The following is a 15,907-nucleotide window of genomic DNA, read 5'->3' on the forward strand; positions in this document are numbered from 1 at the left end:
ATGAAATTTAAAGACTCCTTCCTACTTGCATAGGAAAGTGCATCAAACCATACCCTGTGAGATTAATTTCTGAGTTGCCAGGCTGCTCCCAGGAATACATCATTTCATTAGAAAAGCACTAAAGCTGTTACAGGGAAACTGGAAATAATGTGGAGAAACAACACCATTTAAACTAATTCTATATCCTTATTTTTTTTAATCCCTTATCCCAATGTATTCAAAGGATGAAAAACTACCCTTACTGCAGAATTTTAAATCAATTGTTTGGAATTAGCTTAAGTCCTTTAAGCTAAGGAAACTCCATCAATAAGGAATTTAGCAAAAACAGGGAGGCAATAGTTTTAATTGTTCCAGAAGTAGCAATCACAACTATTCGTTTTGATTTCCCAAGAGTTTAACAAAAGTAAAGTACCATACCCATCAGGGGGTAGAAGTGTGTCACAAGAGATGCCCCAGTCTGGTAGCAGGACAGAAGCAGGCTGAGGTAGTGCTTTGCCCCGTGTGACAGCGGAGTCTGCTGGTACCAGAGGGACCGAGCAAAGCCGAGGCACAGCTGCTGGTGTATGAGCATCACAGCCTGCATTGAGCTCTGAGACAAGAGGGCGGGGTCTGCGGGGGCCTCCTCGTCTTGCCCATCTGAAGGTCCCTTCTCCTCTAGTGTTGGTTCTACCAAAAGATCTGCGAAATCCTGTAAGTAACATCAGAGCAACGGAACCTTTAAAAGTCAAAATCCAGTTCTAACTGGACTAAAAGGGGGAAGGGTGGAGTGTGAATGATCAGGAAAATGTAGTAGCGAATTATGTACATGAAGAACTATTTTAAAAATTACAAAACCACTCAAAGAGATGTAACAGGAACCAACAGTGTTGTAGTCACGTATAAATTCTAAGAGCTCTCATCACGAGGAAATAATTTTTTTCTTTTATTTTATATCTATGAGATGATGGATGCTCACTATACTGTGGTGATCACTTCGTGATGTAAGTCACATCATTCTGCTGTACACCTTAAACCCATACAGTGCTGTATGTCAGTTATATCTCAATAAAACTGGAAGAAAGGAAAAAACAAAAAAAACCTTCAAAGGGCAGGTGTGTGGTAGCAAGGGATTCATCCCCCACCTTTTCATGCAGTGGGAACTGCTTCCTGAACTCCCGCTCCTCCTCCTCCTCCTCGCTCAGGACTGTCCTGGAGTTCCTGCTCCGGTATCTGTACAGGTTGTTTTCCTGCTCAGCCTTCTCTTGGGCTATGCGTTCCTGTTCATCCCACTCATTGATGATTTCCTGAAAAATCACACATTCCGAAGGAAGTATATTTGCCTTTGCTGAGGCACTTACAACGAACAGAGTTAAGTCTTGCTAAGTCTTAAATTGCTATCTCATTTCTCATGAAAACAAAATACCATGGTTCAAGAACGAATAAATGCCAACATCCAAGAAACTAAATTCCCATGTAATGGAGAGCAAATGGGCTTTATTTTCAAACTGTGTATCTGCAGCAACCTGAGTTTCCTAAACTTGCTGTACTGTTAGAATTTTGCAGGTGTGAAAACTTGCTGTAGCGGCACAACTGGGGACTTCCCGTCAAGCGTGAATGGTGCTCTGCACTAGACAGGCTCAGAGTTGGCCACGTGGGCGTGTGATGCAGACTGCACTTGGCCAGCACCTCCAGGAGATGGCCCAGGGGTTCGGAAAAGGGAAAATGGGGACTGGGTGGTCGAGGGGAACCAATCAGGCAAAGCAGGGCTATGCCTTCCAAACATTTCTTAAATTCCCTGCTACCTCTAAAGCCCTTTAGTTGGCAAAAAGTACACAGAAACCTCCCAGTACTGAGGAGGGCTGAGGAGACGAGCAACCCCCATTCGGGAAGGCCATCTGTAGTCAAAGCCTAGGCGAGCAGTTAACCTCCGCCTCGGCAATGCTGCTTTGTAGAAATTTACCCAAAGATCTAGCTTTAAGACTTTTAGAATGGCACTGGTGTGAGTTTTTTTTTTTTTTTTCAAAGTAGCAAAAAATATTTTACATACAAATGTAAATATTTAGTGATGTGAACTGTTAAATGACTTATACAACAGAAAACCTGGCAGTAACTAAGTATGATGCAGATGGAGACTACCATAATTACGGGGCAAATAAGCCCTAAATTTTAGCTATTAGGTTTTTAAAGGCAATTTATGAGACAGAATGGACTTTCTTAGTGGTCTGCATGGCTCTAGCGACTTGAGGACAGGATCTCAAGGACCACAGAAGGCACAGCAGCCTCACCCACAGCAGCCCCACCCACAGCAGCCCTTTTCCTGATACATACTGGATCACTATGCTAAGATCTGTATTTTTTAAAGGGTTCTACTCCCTGCCACTCCCCCAAAATTATAAACCATTGGGGAAAAAACGGCTTTAAAAAATTTAGAATGTCACAAACAAACACAGATACACACACAAATAAGCAAGCTAGAATGGAATACATCAATGTGTTAACAGTTTACATAGCTTTAAGTGGCAGAATCTAACAACTTTGCTTATTCTTTTAATTGTCTACAATGAGAACAAATTGCTTTTGTTGGTAAGGAAAAAAACCAGAAGTTCTTTTCTTAATGTTACTCAAAGTTGATACCATTACATGGCAAAACTCACCATAAACAAAGTCAAACAACCAGCAAAAAAGGAGAGACTATTTGCAGTGTGTATCAGACATAAAGGACTATCACCAAGAATAATTTTTTTTAATCTCTTAAACATTGACAAAGGCCCCTAAACCTGACAGTTAAACGGGAAAAAGCAAGGAACAGACGCTAGAGGCCCACTTCCTAACCACACGGTCTCACCTACGCCAGGCACCTCCAGTGTCCTGCAGGCGCCCCACTTGTGCCCCCAGCTCCCCTCACGGGGCGGGCTCACCTGACACACGTGTCTGAAGAGCTGCAGGGCCCTCTGGTCCAGCTCCCCCTTGCACAGCACATGGGAGCGCAGGTACAGGAGGGCGTTCAGCAGCAGCTGCTCCCGGGTGGGGCAGGGCCTCTGGCCCTGACCTTCCAGCTCCTTTCCTCCCGAGCGCTTGAGAATCAGCTTCCCAAGGCCTCGCACCACCTCCTCCGACGTCACTGAGCATAAAGCATCTGCATGAGCATAGTAGGTGGGGAAGGTGGGGTCCACCGACGGGAAAGCCAGCAGCGATGTGGTCAGGGCACCTAGCCTGTCCGCGCAGACCACGCCACTGTGCAGCGAGGCGTGGACCTCGCACGCCACCAGCCGCATGCCATGCTGCAGCTGCAGGATGGATGCCTGCAGCGGGGCCACTGCGTCCGGGTACAAGGCGAACTCCTCGGCCAGCCGCCTCCTGAACTGGTGGTGCGACTGCTGCCAAGAGGCCTCCTCCTTCAGAAGGTTCTGGGCCACCTGGGCAGCCCGAGGTCTGTCCGCGCGGAGGGCCTGCAGGAGCCGCGTGAGCAGCTCCTGCACAGCAGGGGCCTTGGCGATGCTGGTAACGTAGTGGTGGATCTCCTGCACCAGGGACTCATATGAGGGCAGCGGGGGCCTGCAGGCCTGCTTCTTGGACAGGCTGCGGATTAAATTCTCCAGCTGATCGATTCTCTGGCGAAGCAACCTAAAGCAAATTAACACAATATGCAAATTCTGTCAAAAGCAAAGCAGCAAATCTAGACTGAGGCGTCAGGAAAACAGAAGGAAGACATTTCAGCTACTGAGATGTAAAATGAAGATATACTGACAATTATAATGGAAATGGATCATGTATATACAGCATTTACCATGTGCAACACATGCTGTTAAGCACCCCGGATGCACATCGCACTGAAGTAGGCACTATTACCCTCCTTTTAAAGATACGCGCTGAGGTTTAAGGCACTGCGTGGTCTACCCAAGGGCAGGGACAGGACTGGAACTCAGAAACCACTACACTAAACAGTATTTGCTGAGGTAACAGGTCCCCACAGTGCACGTCATGGCACCCAACTCCCCCACATTGAGAGTAAGCTCTGCTGTCAGCTCTCCTGGTCCCATGCAAATCCTCCCACTCCTTTCACAGAGTATATATTTTTCCTGATTATAACCATGGCTTTGGGATCTACCTGCTAATGTAGTTCAGAGATGTACATCATAACTTTGGCCGAACATTGTAATTACACTGCAAAAGCTCTTTTTAAAAAGAAGATTCAAGCCAATAACCCCCAACTGGAATAATCACTCTACGGTGTTACCTGACGTGAGGATGAGAGTGACTGAGGACGACGTCATCCTCCAGGTCTCTTCCGGTCTGTAGCTGGGATGAGAGGCTCTGGGTCTTCCACTCACACTGCAGCTGGTGTAACTAGCGGAAGGGAAGGGGAGAGTCCAGCTAGGACCAGGCCCCAGAGACAACGCCCTGGGAGAGGGTCACTCCCTGGATGGAAGGACCGTGAATGACCCAAGGGCAGGGGTTCTGTTCCATTAACCTGGACCACTCACCTCAGAGCTGTCTTGTGAAAAGAAACGATCTCATTTATGCCAATGAACTCCTGACTCTCGGCTATAGCAACTTGGCCTTCACCTCAACTAATTTTCTTTCCTCAAAATATAGAACTGATATATCACTATCTAAATGTCTCCAGTTCCTGAGTTTGGTTGGAAGTTCAAATAGCAAGAGGTATACCACCATTATCTGAATCTACCTGATTCTTGAGTTTTGGGTAATAAAGACCAAAAATTCAAAATCTAAGGAATGTTATATCCTGTTTAAAGAAGTTACCCAAATCTAAACATCCGAAACTTAGTTCAGGTTGAGGGATCCAGACAGTGAGGGATACCACTAGGGTTCTCCTGTCAGCCCTCTGCCCAGGGCAGTCTATCGGCAGATATATCAGAAGGGCCCCTCATGGTGCCTGAAGCCGCAAAGAAGAAAATGCAAGCTTACATAACATCACCCCTCAGTGCTCTGAGCATCCAAAAGAAAGTGAAAGGAGTAATACAGTAAACAAAGCCAGCCAGTCAGGGCTGCAGCCCGCGCTCCGGACCCTCCCTGCATACCTCTTCCTTGGCGTACTTGAGCTTGTACTCTCTCTTCACAGCAGGGTCGAAGCGTGCCTGGGGAAGCCAGGTCTGGATCTGCAGCAGGCCCAGGCTCACCCACAGGCTCCCACGGCGGGCTGGCTCGGGCAGGTCCTGCTCACCCTCCCCCTCCCTGAACAAGTGGCGCAGGCAGGTGAGCAAGAGGCACAGCAGCTCCTCGGGCAGTGCCTCCTGCCCGGCCATGTCCCCGAGGGTCTGGCCCACGTGCTGGAAAGCCTGGCTGTCGCCAAGCAGCAGCTGCTCGCAGTTCTGCACGTACTCCTGCCGCTGGGGCTCGGGGAGCAGCTCTGCCAGGCCGGCCAGGTACCGGCACAGCATCAGCCCCTGGAGCTGGGAATCCGTGCGTCTGTGGGGACAGGGAAGCACTTGAGGGTCTGTACTGCAGTGACCACCATTCCTTTCTGACACTATTGTTCTTCCAGAAAATGACAAGACAGACTGCAATGCCTATACCTAGAGGTCAATTTCTATTCTCACGTTATCTTATATGGTTTTCTAAGCATCACCCTCTTGATCACAATATACTTACAGGGGCTGGCCAGCTCATAGTAGTCTCTGTCATGGACTGAAAACCTGCTCATCCAGCCAGAAAACACTCTTCCTCCACCCACCAGAACTAGCCACTACCGAAGAAAGCTCTGACCGAGGTCCCCTCTACATGCTCTGTAGGAAAGACAGGAGCTGTCCTGTCTACCCAGGGGGAGGGAATACCTGAACTCTGCTAGGGAAGGGACAGCCATGTTGGTCCAAAGCACTGAGCTGATGTCCCAGAGCTGCTGGGATCTCTCAACCCACTCCCCCAGGGTGACATGCGAGGAGAACAGGATGGAGAGGCCGCTCACATCCCAGGGACTGGCTCTACAGCTGCTGGTCAAGACTTCAAAGCAGCACTTGGAGAACACGGCTCTGCTGAGACTGCCGGGACCCTGACGGAGGGAGAGGAGTCAAGTTAACTTTGAGATTAACTAAAAGGGTTTCAACAAGCAGCACTGGGGCAACTGAGAGGGAAGAAAGAGAATTTTTAAAAGAAGATTCAGATTGCTAGGAACAGGTAAACGTCAGCCTGAGACAGGACCACAAGGGGAGAATAGGGTCAGTGCAGTAGAACTTTGAAGCACTCCACTTTCTACAAATGAGGAACAGTGGGTGCTTCAGTTGTGCAGAAGAAAACCTCCCAAACCTGGGCGCAGCAGAGCTGGGGGCACGTTGCAGGAAGATGAGACTCGGAGGCAGTGGAAAGAATTGGAAGACAATTAGAAGGGCCAGGGACAAGCTTGTGCTCCCTGAACTGTTAAGCTGGGACACACAAACAGCCGCCCATGACAAAGGGTTAGTGGGTCAAGTACACACAAGAGTAAAACCCCGACTATATGCAGCTCTTGGGGATCCATAAGGTTTAACACTAAAGGCTTTGAGAGATGTTTTACACTAAAGAAATCAATCTTGATAGAGCAGCGGAACAGAGCTGAATCCAAAAATAAATCCATGAACATCATGGGAATAAGGTACTATGACAGGTGGCATTTCAAAAATGAAATGGAAAGGATGAACTAGTTCAAAACTAGTATTGTTAAGTACTGTTTTTGGACATACTTGTTTGTAGAAAATAAAAAATTTACATCACCACCTCACAAAATAAGATATTCAGATGAGACTGATGTAAACATAAAACAAAAAACAGGAAATATGAGCAGATGGTTTTTAACTCTGTGGGTAGTGAAGGAAGACTTATTTAAAATCATGCTATCAAAGCCAGAAAGTAGAAGGGGACTGGCATATTTGAAAAGAAAACTATAAAACTTGTGTGATATGAGAAAACATCTTCAAACTTGAGAGACAACAGAACACTAGAAATATATTTCCAACTATAAGTTAGGTAAAGGCTTAATATGCATAATATATAAAGAGATCTTCATTAATAAAATCACAATTAACACCCCCCCCCTTTTTTAAACAAAATGGGCAATAAACATGACTGGAAAATTCAGAGAAACAAAAACGGTCAATATACAGATGTAAAGATGTTCAATCTCAATAACAATCAAAGGAATACAAATTAAAATGAGATTTTTTTGACTGTACGACTGGCAATAATTTAAAGTGTTAATAACATTTAGTGGGGCAAAGATATAGAAACACAGGATGTATGATAAGTGAAACATGCTCTAGTCCCCAGTCCTCCGTGGTCATCCCGACTTCTCGTCCTCCCTCTTCACCATCTCCTAGCAGGTTTAAAAATGAAAAACAAAAACCTACTTCCCTAGACATCCTGATAATATTTATAAATCTCTTTAAATGTGCAGACACTTTGGCCCAAGGGTTAAATTCCAATTCTCATCACACATCCACAGAAATACTTAGACAAGTGGACAAAGGCTTATACAACGGTAGTTGATGCAGGTATGCTTGCTACAGGAAGGGGGAGGAGAAGGCAAGAAACCTCAACGCTTATCAATAAGAAAGTGATTAAATGCATTCCAGCACATTAGTACAGTGGAATACCTTAAAAAGACGGGTGCAAATTTCCACGGCATACCATGTGAGCCAAGAAGGTGGCCTTGTTTTTGTTTACGTATGTATTTAATATAAAAATACACGTTAACAGAAGGATACACAGCAAAAAGCGGTTACTCCCAGTGAATTCTACGTCATATGTATACATAAATACACATATATACATAACATATTATGTACGTATATGTGTGTATATATATACATGTATACATATATACACACACATGCACACATATCTACACGTTTCTGTACTGTTTAAAATCTTATAATTAGAAAAAATATTTTAATTAGAAAAGAAATTAAGACTTTTTAAAAGAAATTTTTACATTAATTCAAGATTTCCCAAGTCACCTAAGATGGAATATCTTTTTTGAAGGTACACTTATCAACATCTTAAAGAAAATAAAGTATTGCAATCACTTATTTAGTCACTGCTCTATCCTAGGAATAAATGTTCATTGCTAGATCCATTGAGAAATTTCTTCTACTGTCATCAAACATTTTTATCACTTTATGCCAGCAAACCTTTAATGTGGGGTCCAGAAGGGACCTGGGTGTCTCCCTCTGCTGCACACCCGGCAGAGGGTTCCACGTCAGCCAGTACTCTGGATTTGTGGTAACAGTACTGCTCCAGAAAGACAAAAACGTGGAATTAAATAACTCGGACCACAAAGAGATCCTTTCTTCAGTAGACATCTAGACATAAAGGAATAATAAGAGAGCATTTGAGAAAGATTCCATAAATCAAGTTATAAGATCTCTGTCTTGTAAGACTCATCTAAAACTAACATGGGTTTTAAAGATGATTAGTCCTAATGTTCCTGATTTTCTGCCACCCCAGTTGTCTTGTCACTTAACCTATTTATAATTTTATAAAACTAACATGAGATGTGATTTTATAAGAGTGCAAGAGAAAACATAATTAAAATAATCACATAATTATGTGATCAAAATAAATGAATAAAACATTATTATCAAAAAAATTTAAGGTTGTACTAATGAAGCTATATTAACTATAGTTTACCACTATTCACATTTAACAATTACTCCCTGTGGAAGTGTAAAAAACACTCTAATATATTTTTGAGCAAGTAAAATAAAAATAAGCAAATATTTTAGCCTCATTTAACTGGAAGCCAAATGAAATCAATCCGTGATAAGAGTAGAGAAATACCTAGGAAATTACTGCAAAAGAACAAAGTTCTCCCCTTTGAAACAATTCAGATAAGACTAGAACTTTACATGCAATTTTTGAGATTAAATATATAAAATGTTCTGCAACCAGTCTGCCACAGAAAATCTAATCAGCTCATAGTGTAAGTAGAGGAGGTTTTTTGATTTTGTTTTTTACCTTATGATGGTACACTAAGGACCAAAGGTCTCGAAGCTCTTGAGGAGCAACTGGTGTGTGCTTAAGACAAAATGTGATGTGATGACTTATCTCCTCATCTATCTGGGGTTGCTGGTTTTTGCTGGACCTGCTCCAAAAACAAAGAGGGAGAGAGAGTGAGTGGGCTGTGGGCTTTCAATGAACTGCCAGAAAACTGCTATGGAAGGGAAGATGGAGTACACAGAACTTCAAGTACAGTTATTTAAAAATGAGCAAGTAATTCTACTGGAAAAACACCTAGTAACTTTTAGAAGTGGAGTCCAAACAGGCAAAGAACCTTCAAGAAGTTGTGGCTTTCCAAAGTGGCAGATGACCTCCCTCGGCTTCAGCAACTACTCCCTCTCAAGACAAGGTTATGCTTTGTTTTACATGTAGGATACAAAGAATAAACTTACAAGAAAATAAGTTCCCCCGAAGAAAAAAAACTGAAGGATGGCTCACCTTCTCAGACAAGCCTGTGTCATAAAATCAGCTGTGACTCTGTACTGCCAAAGTGTAGCCAGGTACTCCATTGCAGGCCACAGCTGAACACTCCTGCTGAGTTGGATTAAGGAGGTTAAGTCTGGCTGCGACAGGGAGGAAGCTTCACTGTGCTTTTTCTCCAGAAGACCAAGTGAAATTCCTTTGGCTTTTAGTTCTAAACATTGAACATTCACAAGATTCTTCAAATCATCTGGACAAAAAAGTAAACGGTGGTCAGTAGTCAGGCTCAGATTCCCAACAGCCAGTCATGTGACCATGAGCTTAACCTGAGTCCAACTTCACCTGATCTTGAGTTTTTCATCAAGCTATTAATACCTGCACAATTCCAATGACAGAATTATATCATATATGTAAAGTTTAGGGAATTCCCTGGCAGTCCAGTGGTTAAGACAGAAGCTTTCACTGCCGTGGACCCAGGTTCACTGGGTCTGACACTTATTTAGTGGTTGTTACAGTATACATGGGAGAAAGAAGGAGGAGGCAGAGGAAAAGAATATCTAAGGGAAAACTTTTTAAAACTTACTGGCTGAAATCAATCAATCAATCAATCTTACTGGCTGCAGAGCAGAGGGTATGCTTAGAACGTCTGTCAGCTAGCCAAACTCCAGAGTGTATTACCTAGATTGACATCTTCCAGAATATTAGCTCTGAGGACCAGTCCCCAGGCCTGTAAGAGACTCTTCTTTAATGTCCATTCAGAGGCAACCACTTGGAGCCGACTGACGTCTTCCTGCCATCCACTCTCCCCAAGGGCAGGCATCCGCTCTCTGATGGCAAGGGCTTTGTTAAAGACCTTCAGTTGTGAAAAACACTCCACCACTAGCTTGTCCTGAAACAATAAAACCCAGGAGAGCCGATTATAGAAAAATGGTTCTTCTTAGCAGACTATTTACAGCTGAAAAATTTTTTTTAACATTTTCTTAATGCTTCTACAAAACATAAAGTTGGTTTACTCCTATTGCTCTCAGGATATTTTACACTAGTAAAAAGTCTACTCAGCCTTAAAAGTCTCAAGAATAAGTAAAACAGTAACATTCAACAAGTAAGTTAATAGCAGTCATTGAACATTTAAGAATCAGGCTTTGCAGGAGAGGCTGAGGCTACTTGAACAGCAGTCCCCACATTCCAGGAGAGCTGCCGAAGAGGTCCAATCTCTGTGCTTACTACATGCTTCCAAGTCATACCTTAAAAGGAAACGGTCGTCCCAGAAACTTCTGCAACTTCTTTACACCTGTGAATCCACCAGTCGGGCTCCCCAAGCAATTCTGAAGATGTTCTGAGACGGTCTGAACCTCCTTGTAATACCTTTAACAAAGGAGATAGAGGGAAGGAAGGAAGCAGGAAAGGGGGAAATGCTGGACGGTACGGATATCGCTCACATTTTATATTCGATCTATACTCACCAATAGGCCAGGGAACCAACCAAGTAAAGCAAGAGGAAATACATTTCAATCCCAAACCCTCCTCCTCTTTAACATCAGTACGGAGATACTGACGTTGTTACTCTAAATATGACTCTTACTTGTCCTCGTGGTTCATCAAGAGTTGGGGGATCTGACGGACCAAATGTTTTAAAACCCAGTGCCAGTGAAGAGCAAGCAGGGCCAGGCCTGGGGCATCCACTTTTACTGTATCGGCCACAGTCCAGAACCGGTCCCGCCAGCGCACAGAACCCAAGATCTAAAAGCAAAGTAAACCGAAACTGCTCACAAACATCTCCCAGTAAAGGACACAAAACACTGAGATCAATCGTTAATCAATACTCAACACGCACACGTTAAAGATCTAGCATCTGACTGGAATATTTTTATGGATATTAAGGCAGTCAGAGAAGGCTGACTTCCTCCTATTATTTGTAGCTCAGAGCTATCAGAGAAAATGGAATTACTGGGTCATGTGGTAAGTGTACATGCAATGTTATAAGAAACAGCCAACTTGCTTTACAAAGCAGCTGCACTATTTTGCATCCCAACCAGCAGTGTAGGCGGGTTTCAGCTTGTTCCACTTCCTTGCCAGTACTAGCTGCTGCTGACAATTTTAATTTTAGCCATTCTGGTGGGTGGCACCGCCCTGTGGTTTCAATTTACTTTCCTTGATAACTAATGATGTTGCAACTTTTCCAAGTTCTCACTGGGCATTCATATATCTTCTGAGAAGCATCTACTGAAATTCTCTTATTTTTTTAAACTGGGCAGTCTTATTGTTTATAAAATTTATATATGATTTGTAAACAGTCTCCCAGTGTTTTCATTTCCTTAAAAGCTATCTATTAAAGTTTTTAATTTTGACAAAACTGAATTCATCAATTTTTTTCTTTTATGAAGAATGCCCTGAAATCTTTGCCTATCCTCAAGCTGTGAAGATTTTCCCATTTCCTTTTAGAGGGTCATAATTTTAGTTTTTATATACAGGTCTGTGGTCCATTTTGAGGTACCTTTTCTAGATGACTGGGGGGCGCACACTGTAAAGGTTCATTTTTATTTTACTATATGGAGATCTCGTTTTTCCATCACCATTTGCTGAACGAACTATTTTCCCCATTAAATTACCTTTGCATATTTCCCACCCCCCCCCCAAATTAACTGACCACATAAGAGGGTCTATTTCTGAATTCTGTTTTGTTTCACTGGTCTATATGTTTATCCTTAGTTATGACAATAATTACTGTTTTCATTAATGTAGTTTTTTAATGTAAATCAGGTATTGTGAGTCTCCAACTTTGTTGTTCTAATTATGTATTTTTATTTTTTTATAAATTTATTTATTTACTTATTAGAACACTCCCTAACACCATACACAAAAATAAACTCAAAATGGATTAAAGACCTAAATGTAAGGCCAGACACTATAAAACTCCTAGAGGAAAACATAGGAAGAACACTCTTTGATGTAAATAACAGCAAGATCTTTTTTGATGCACCCCCTAGAGGAATGGAAATAAAAACAAAAATAAATAAGTGGGACCTAATGAAACTTCAAAGCTTCTGCACAGCAAAGAAAACTATAAGCAAGACGAAAAGACAACCTTCAGAATGGGAGAAGATATTTGCAAACGAATCAACAGACAAAGGATTAACCTCCAAAATATATAAACAGTTCATCCAGCTCAATATCAAAGAAACAAGCAACCCAATCAAAAAATGGGCAGGAGACCTAAATAGGCATTTCTCTAAAGACGACATATGGATGGCCAAGAGGCACATGAAAAGCTGCTCAACATCACTAATTATTAGAGAAATGCAAATCAAAACGACAGTGAGGTATCACCTCACACCGCTCAGAATGGGCATCATCAGAAAATCTACACACAGTAAATGCTGGAGAGGGTGTGGAGAAAAGGGAACGCTCTTGCACTGTTGGTGGGAATGTAAATTGATACAGCCACTATGGAGAACAGTATGGAGGTTCCTTGCAAAACTAAAAATAGAGTTAACCATATGACCCAGCAATCCCACTGCTGGGCATATACCCAGTGAACACCATAATTCAAAAAGACACATGCACTCCAATGTTCACTGCAGCACTATTTACAATAGCCAGCACATGGAAGCAACCTAAATGTCCATCAACAGATGAATGGATAAAAAAGATGTAGTACATATATACAATGGAATATTACCCAGCTGTAAAAAGCAAGGAAACTGGGACATTTCTAGAGACATGGATGGACTTGGTGACTTGTCATACAGAGTGAAGTGAGTCAGAAAGAGAAAAACAAATACCGTATATTAACACATATGCGGACTATAGAAAAATGGTACAAATCAACCGGTTTGCAAGGCGGAAATAGAGACACAGATGTAGAGAACAAACATATGGACACCAAGTGGGGAAAGCGGGGAGGGTTGGGGGGGAATGAATTGGGAGATTGGGATACCAAATTGTACGCTCTAAATACATGCAGTTTATTGTATGTTAACTGTATCTCAATAAAAGTTCAAAAAACAAACAAAAAACAGGTACCTCTCCTTACCTCGTTAACACGGGCATCAGACACCATCCCCTGGGAAGACTGTAGCCAGAGCAGAATTAGCGCATCACAAAGTTCAAAAAAAGCAGCAAGATTCACCACAATTTCATGAGGCAGGCTGTGGTAACTCTCTGGATCTTAGAGTTGGTATAAATAAAATAAGAACATTTGATCAGATTTAAATCTCTGGACATTTTCAAAATCAACAGTAATCTAGAACTTAACATTATCCCCAGTACAAAGGTCAATCTGAAAGGTCAAAATCGAAAGCCTATTATTATTAAGTTAGCAAGCTAGGCACGTATGCCTAGAGATGTTCATAATGTCTCAATTTTTTCAAAAAAGCATTTGTTTAAATACAAAGTTAAATACAGAATTGTTTACATACAAATTCTAAGTGTATATATGACTAGATGGATAATACAGACAGATGTGAAAAGATATAGACACATCTACTATTAACAGTAGCTGCTGTGAGAGCAGACGTTTTCCATTTTTATGCGTCTATATAGCTTGAATATTTTCCAAGATATACCATTATCTTTTCAAATTAAAAAAAAATGAAGGGAGGCCGAAAGAACCTATAACCAAATGCTTATAAGTTCGTACTTTTGAGCCAACGGGCCAGGTTTCAAGTTCTGGCTCTGCTACTTGGTAGAGATGTGACCCTGAGCATCTCTGTGCCTACCTTTCTTCACTCATGAGACTAATCTCATGGTTGCTATAAAAATTAAATGAGATCAAGGACATGTAAAAAAGCACTTAGTCAAAAATACTGAATAAGGGAAGATGTTCAAAATGAGCCCAGCAAAGCAAAAGGCCTCTGTGCCACGGCAGCAGCTGTTGAATCTCTCACCTTGAGCAACATTATGCAGTCAGAGGTGTAACTGAAGACAGCAGAGACAACGTCCTTACCTTTATGGAATTCAAAGGACATTCTCAAAACACTATTTCTTAACTTTTTGCCACCAACAGAGGCCAAATTTGCTTCAGTAAAAATCCGTTTTTCCCGATCAAGATATATGATTGCCCTGAAATGAGATTCCATAACATAACACATAATTATTGGCTAATAGTACTTATTACAGCATCCACCTGCTGAATCCTGAGAACCCCTGGAACATCGATCTCCTTCAACTTGCCACTGCCCTCGGCCTCTGCAAACTCTGGACTAGAGAGGCGGCAGTGGAAGGGATGGCAACAGTGGGGAGGAGACGGGGGACCAGGTAGACTGCCCGGCCCCACTGTGTTGCTCAGCTGTGCCCTGACAAACTGCACTGTGAAAGCTTAAACCTGGCCATCTCACAATTAACCTGCAGTGTTAGAAGTTCCCTCAGGAGGAGGAAGGGCGAGTGGCTGGGAGGGGGAACGGGAGGCCTCTGAGGTGCTACTACGTATCACATGAATGAGTTCACTTTGTTAAAATTCATCAAAACAGTATATAATCATCATTAGTGTACTCTTCTATAATGCACGTTATACCTCAACTACAAAATTAATTTTTAAATCTATTACACCCATGGCCAATTAAAAAATATTACTGGTCATTATATTAAAGAGTGAGAAAAGATGAACCTACACAACAATTACGTCAATTTATACTAGTATGTATATCTCCAACATTTGATGGGACAGACAGATGGCTGAGGAAAGGACGTGAAAATGCAAGGAGCTGCAGGAATCACACAGAAGGCAGTGGAAACGCAACTATCCTGTGATGAAAGATTGACCATAAAACAAATCCCACCACTAATGCTTCACCTGTGTACCTATTAAAGCACTCTATTAAATTATTAAGAAACTGCCACATTCACAGGCTCTTGGACGTCAGGGTCAGAATATGCACACGAAGCGTGAAGGAGAAGTGGTGGTGAAGGCATCATGTCTGACATCCTCCACTTCTCAGGTTCAAAGAATTAAACACACATGAGACTGTCGAGTATAGCTTAAGGAAGGTATAATCGGTGAAGCCACAGTGTACAGTGAGGCAAACAGCACCCAGGACAGCAGGCTTCACCTACTTGTTTGCAACAGACTCTAAAAGGGCAAAGAGCTGTTCAGGCTGGTCCGTTTGTGGGTCAAAGTCCATTGAATTTCTAATGATGTCCAAAGCCTGCATATTCCATCGGGGGTCCAGAGGGATAACAAATTCATCTGGTTTAAAAAACAAAACAAAAGGTAGAAATTTGGAGTTAAACTCCTTGCCTGGCAAATTTCAGTCGAAGATTTTCATTGTTTTACTTTGATCACATTGGGTCCTGCTGGGGAAGAGGGGGAACAGGGAAATGGTTTCAGTCTATAACAGTAGAAAAGTAGGCTTCAACAACTTTCATACTATTTCCATTGTAAATGCAAAATTTCTTCTAGTCCTGAAAATTCATTCCACTGTAGGATAGAAAGGTAACCTCTGCTAGAATGTAAACATTCCAACCAATGCATTCATTTGCTCAGGTCCCACTTCTGGCTGGGAATGAATCCATGGGCTTT

The 15,907-nt window shown here is 42.4% G+C and overlaps 1 protein-coding gene across 6 annotated transcripts in view; it reads right to left on the reverse strand.

Moving 5' to 3' along the window:
- Positions 1-15,907, reverse strand: part of MDN1 (midasin AAA ATPase 1) — a 149,131-nt gene that overhangs the window by 44,244 nt on the left and 88,980 nt on the right. For all 6 annotated transcript variants that reach the window (XR_009054222.1, XR_009054223.1, XM_057737965.1 and 3 more), the window contains 15 exons: positions 15,442-15,574; positions 14,336-14,451; positions 13,424-13,557; positions 10,973-11,130; positions 10,635-10,755; positions 10,069-10,279; positions 9,409-9,640; positions 8,929-9,055; positions 8,103-8,273; positions 5,775-5,989; positions 5,022-5,409; positions 4,217-4,326; positions 2,898-3,603; positions 1,122-1,283; positions 418-688 (listed from right to left, as the gene is read on the reverse strand). Coding sequence is in view for 4 of the 6 variants with exons in the window: in XM_057737965.1 (XP_057593948.1) it covers positions 418-688; positions 1,122-1,283; positions 2,898-3,603; positions 4,217-4,326; positions 5,022-5,409; positions 5,775-5,989; positions 8,103-8,273; positions 8,929-9,055; positions 9,409-9,640; positions 10,069-10,279; positions 10,635-10,755; positions 10,973-11,130; positions 13,424-13,557; positions 14,336-14,451; positions 15,442-15,574 (3,255 nt within the window). In the remaining 2 variants the exon portion in view is untranslated. The remainder of the gene's footprint in view (positions 1-417; positions 689-1,121; positions 1,284-2,897; positions 3,604-4,216; positions 4,327-5,021; positions 5,410-5,774; positions 5,990-8,102; positions 8,274-8,928; positions 9,056-9,408; positions 9,641-10,068; positions 10,280-10,634; positions 10,756-10,972; positions 11,131-13,423; positions 13,558-14,335; positions 14,452-15,441; positions 15,575-15,907) is intronic.

The sequence above is a fragment of the Hippopotamus amphibius genome, chromosome 6 (assembly GCF_030028045.1).
Source record: "Hippopotamus amphibius kiboko isolate mHipAmp2 chromosome 6, mHipAmp2.hap2, whole genome shotgun sequence".
NCBI classification, from domain to species: Eukaryota; Metazoa; Chordata; class Mammalia; order Artiodactyla; family Hippopotamidae; genus Hippopotamus; species Hippopotamus amphibius.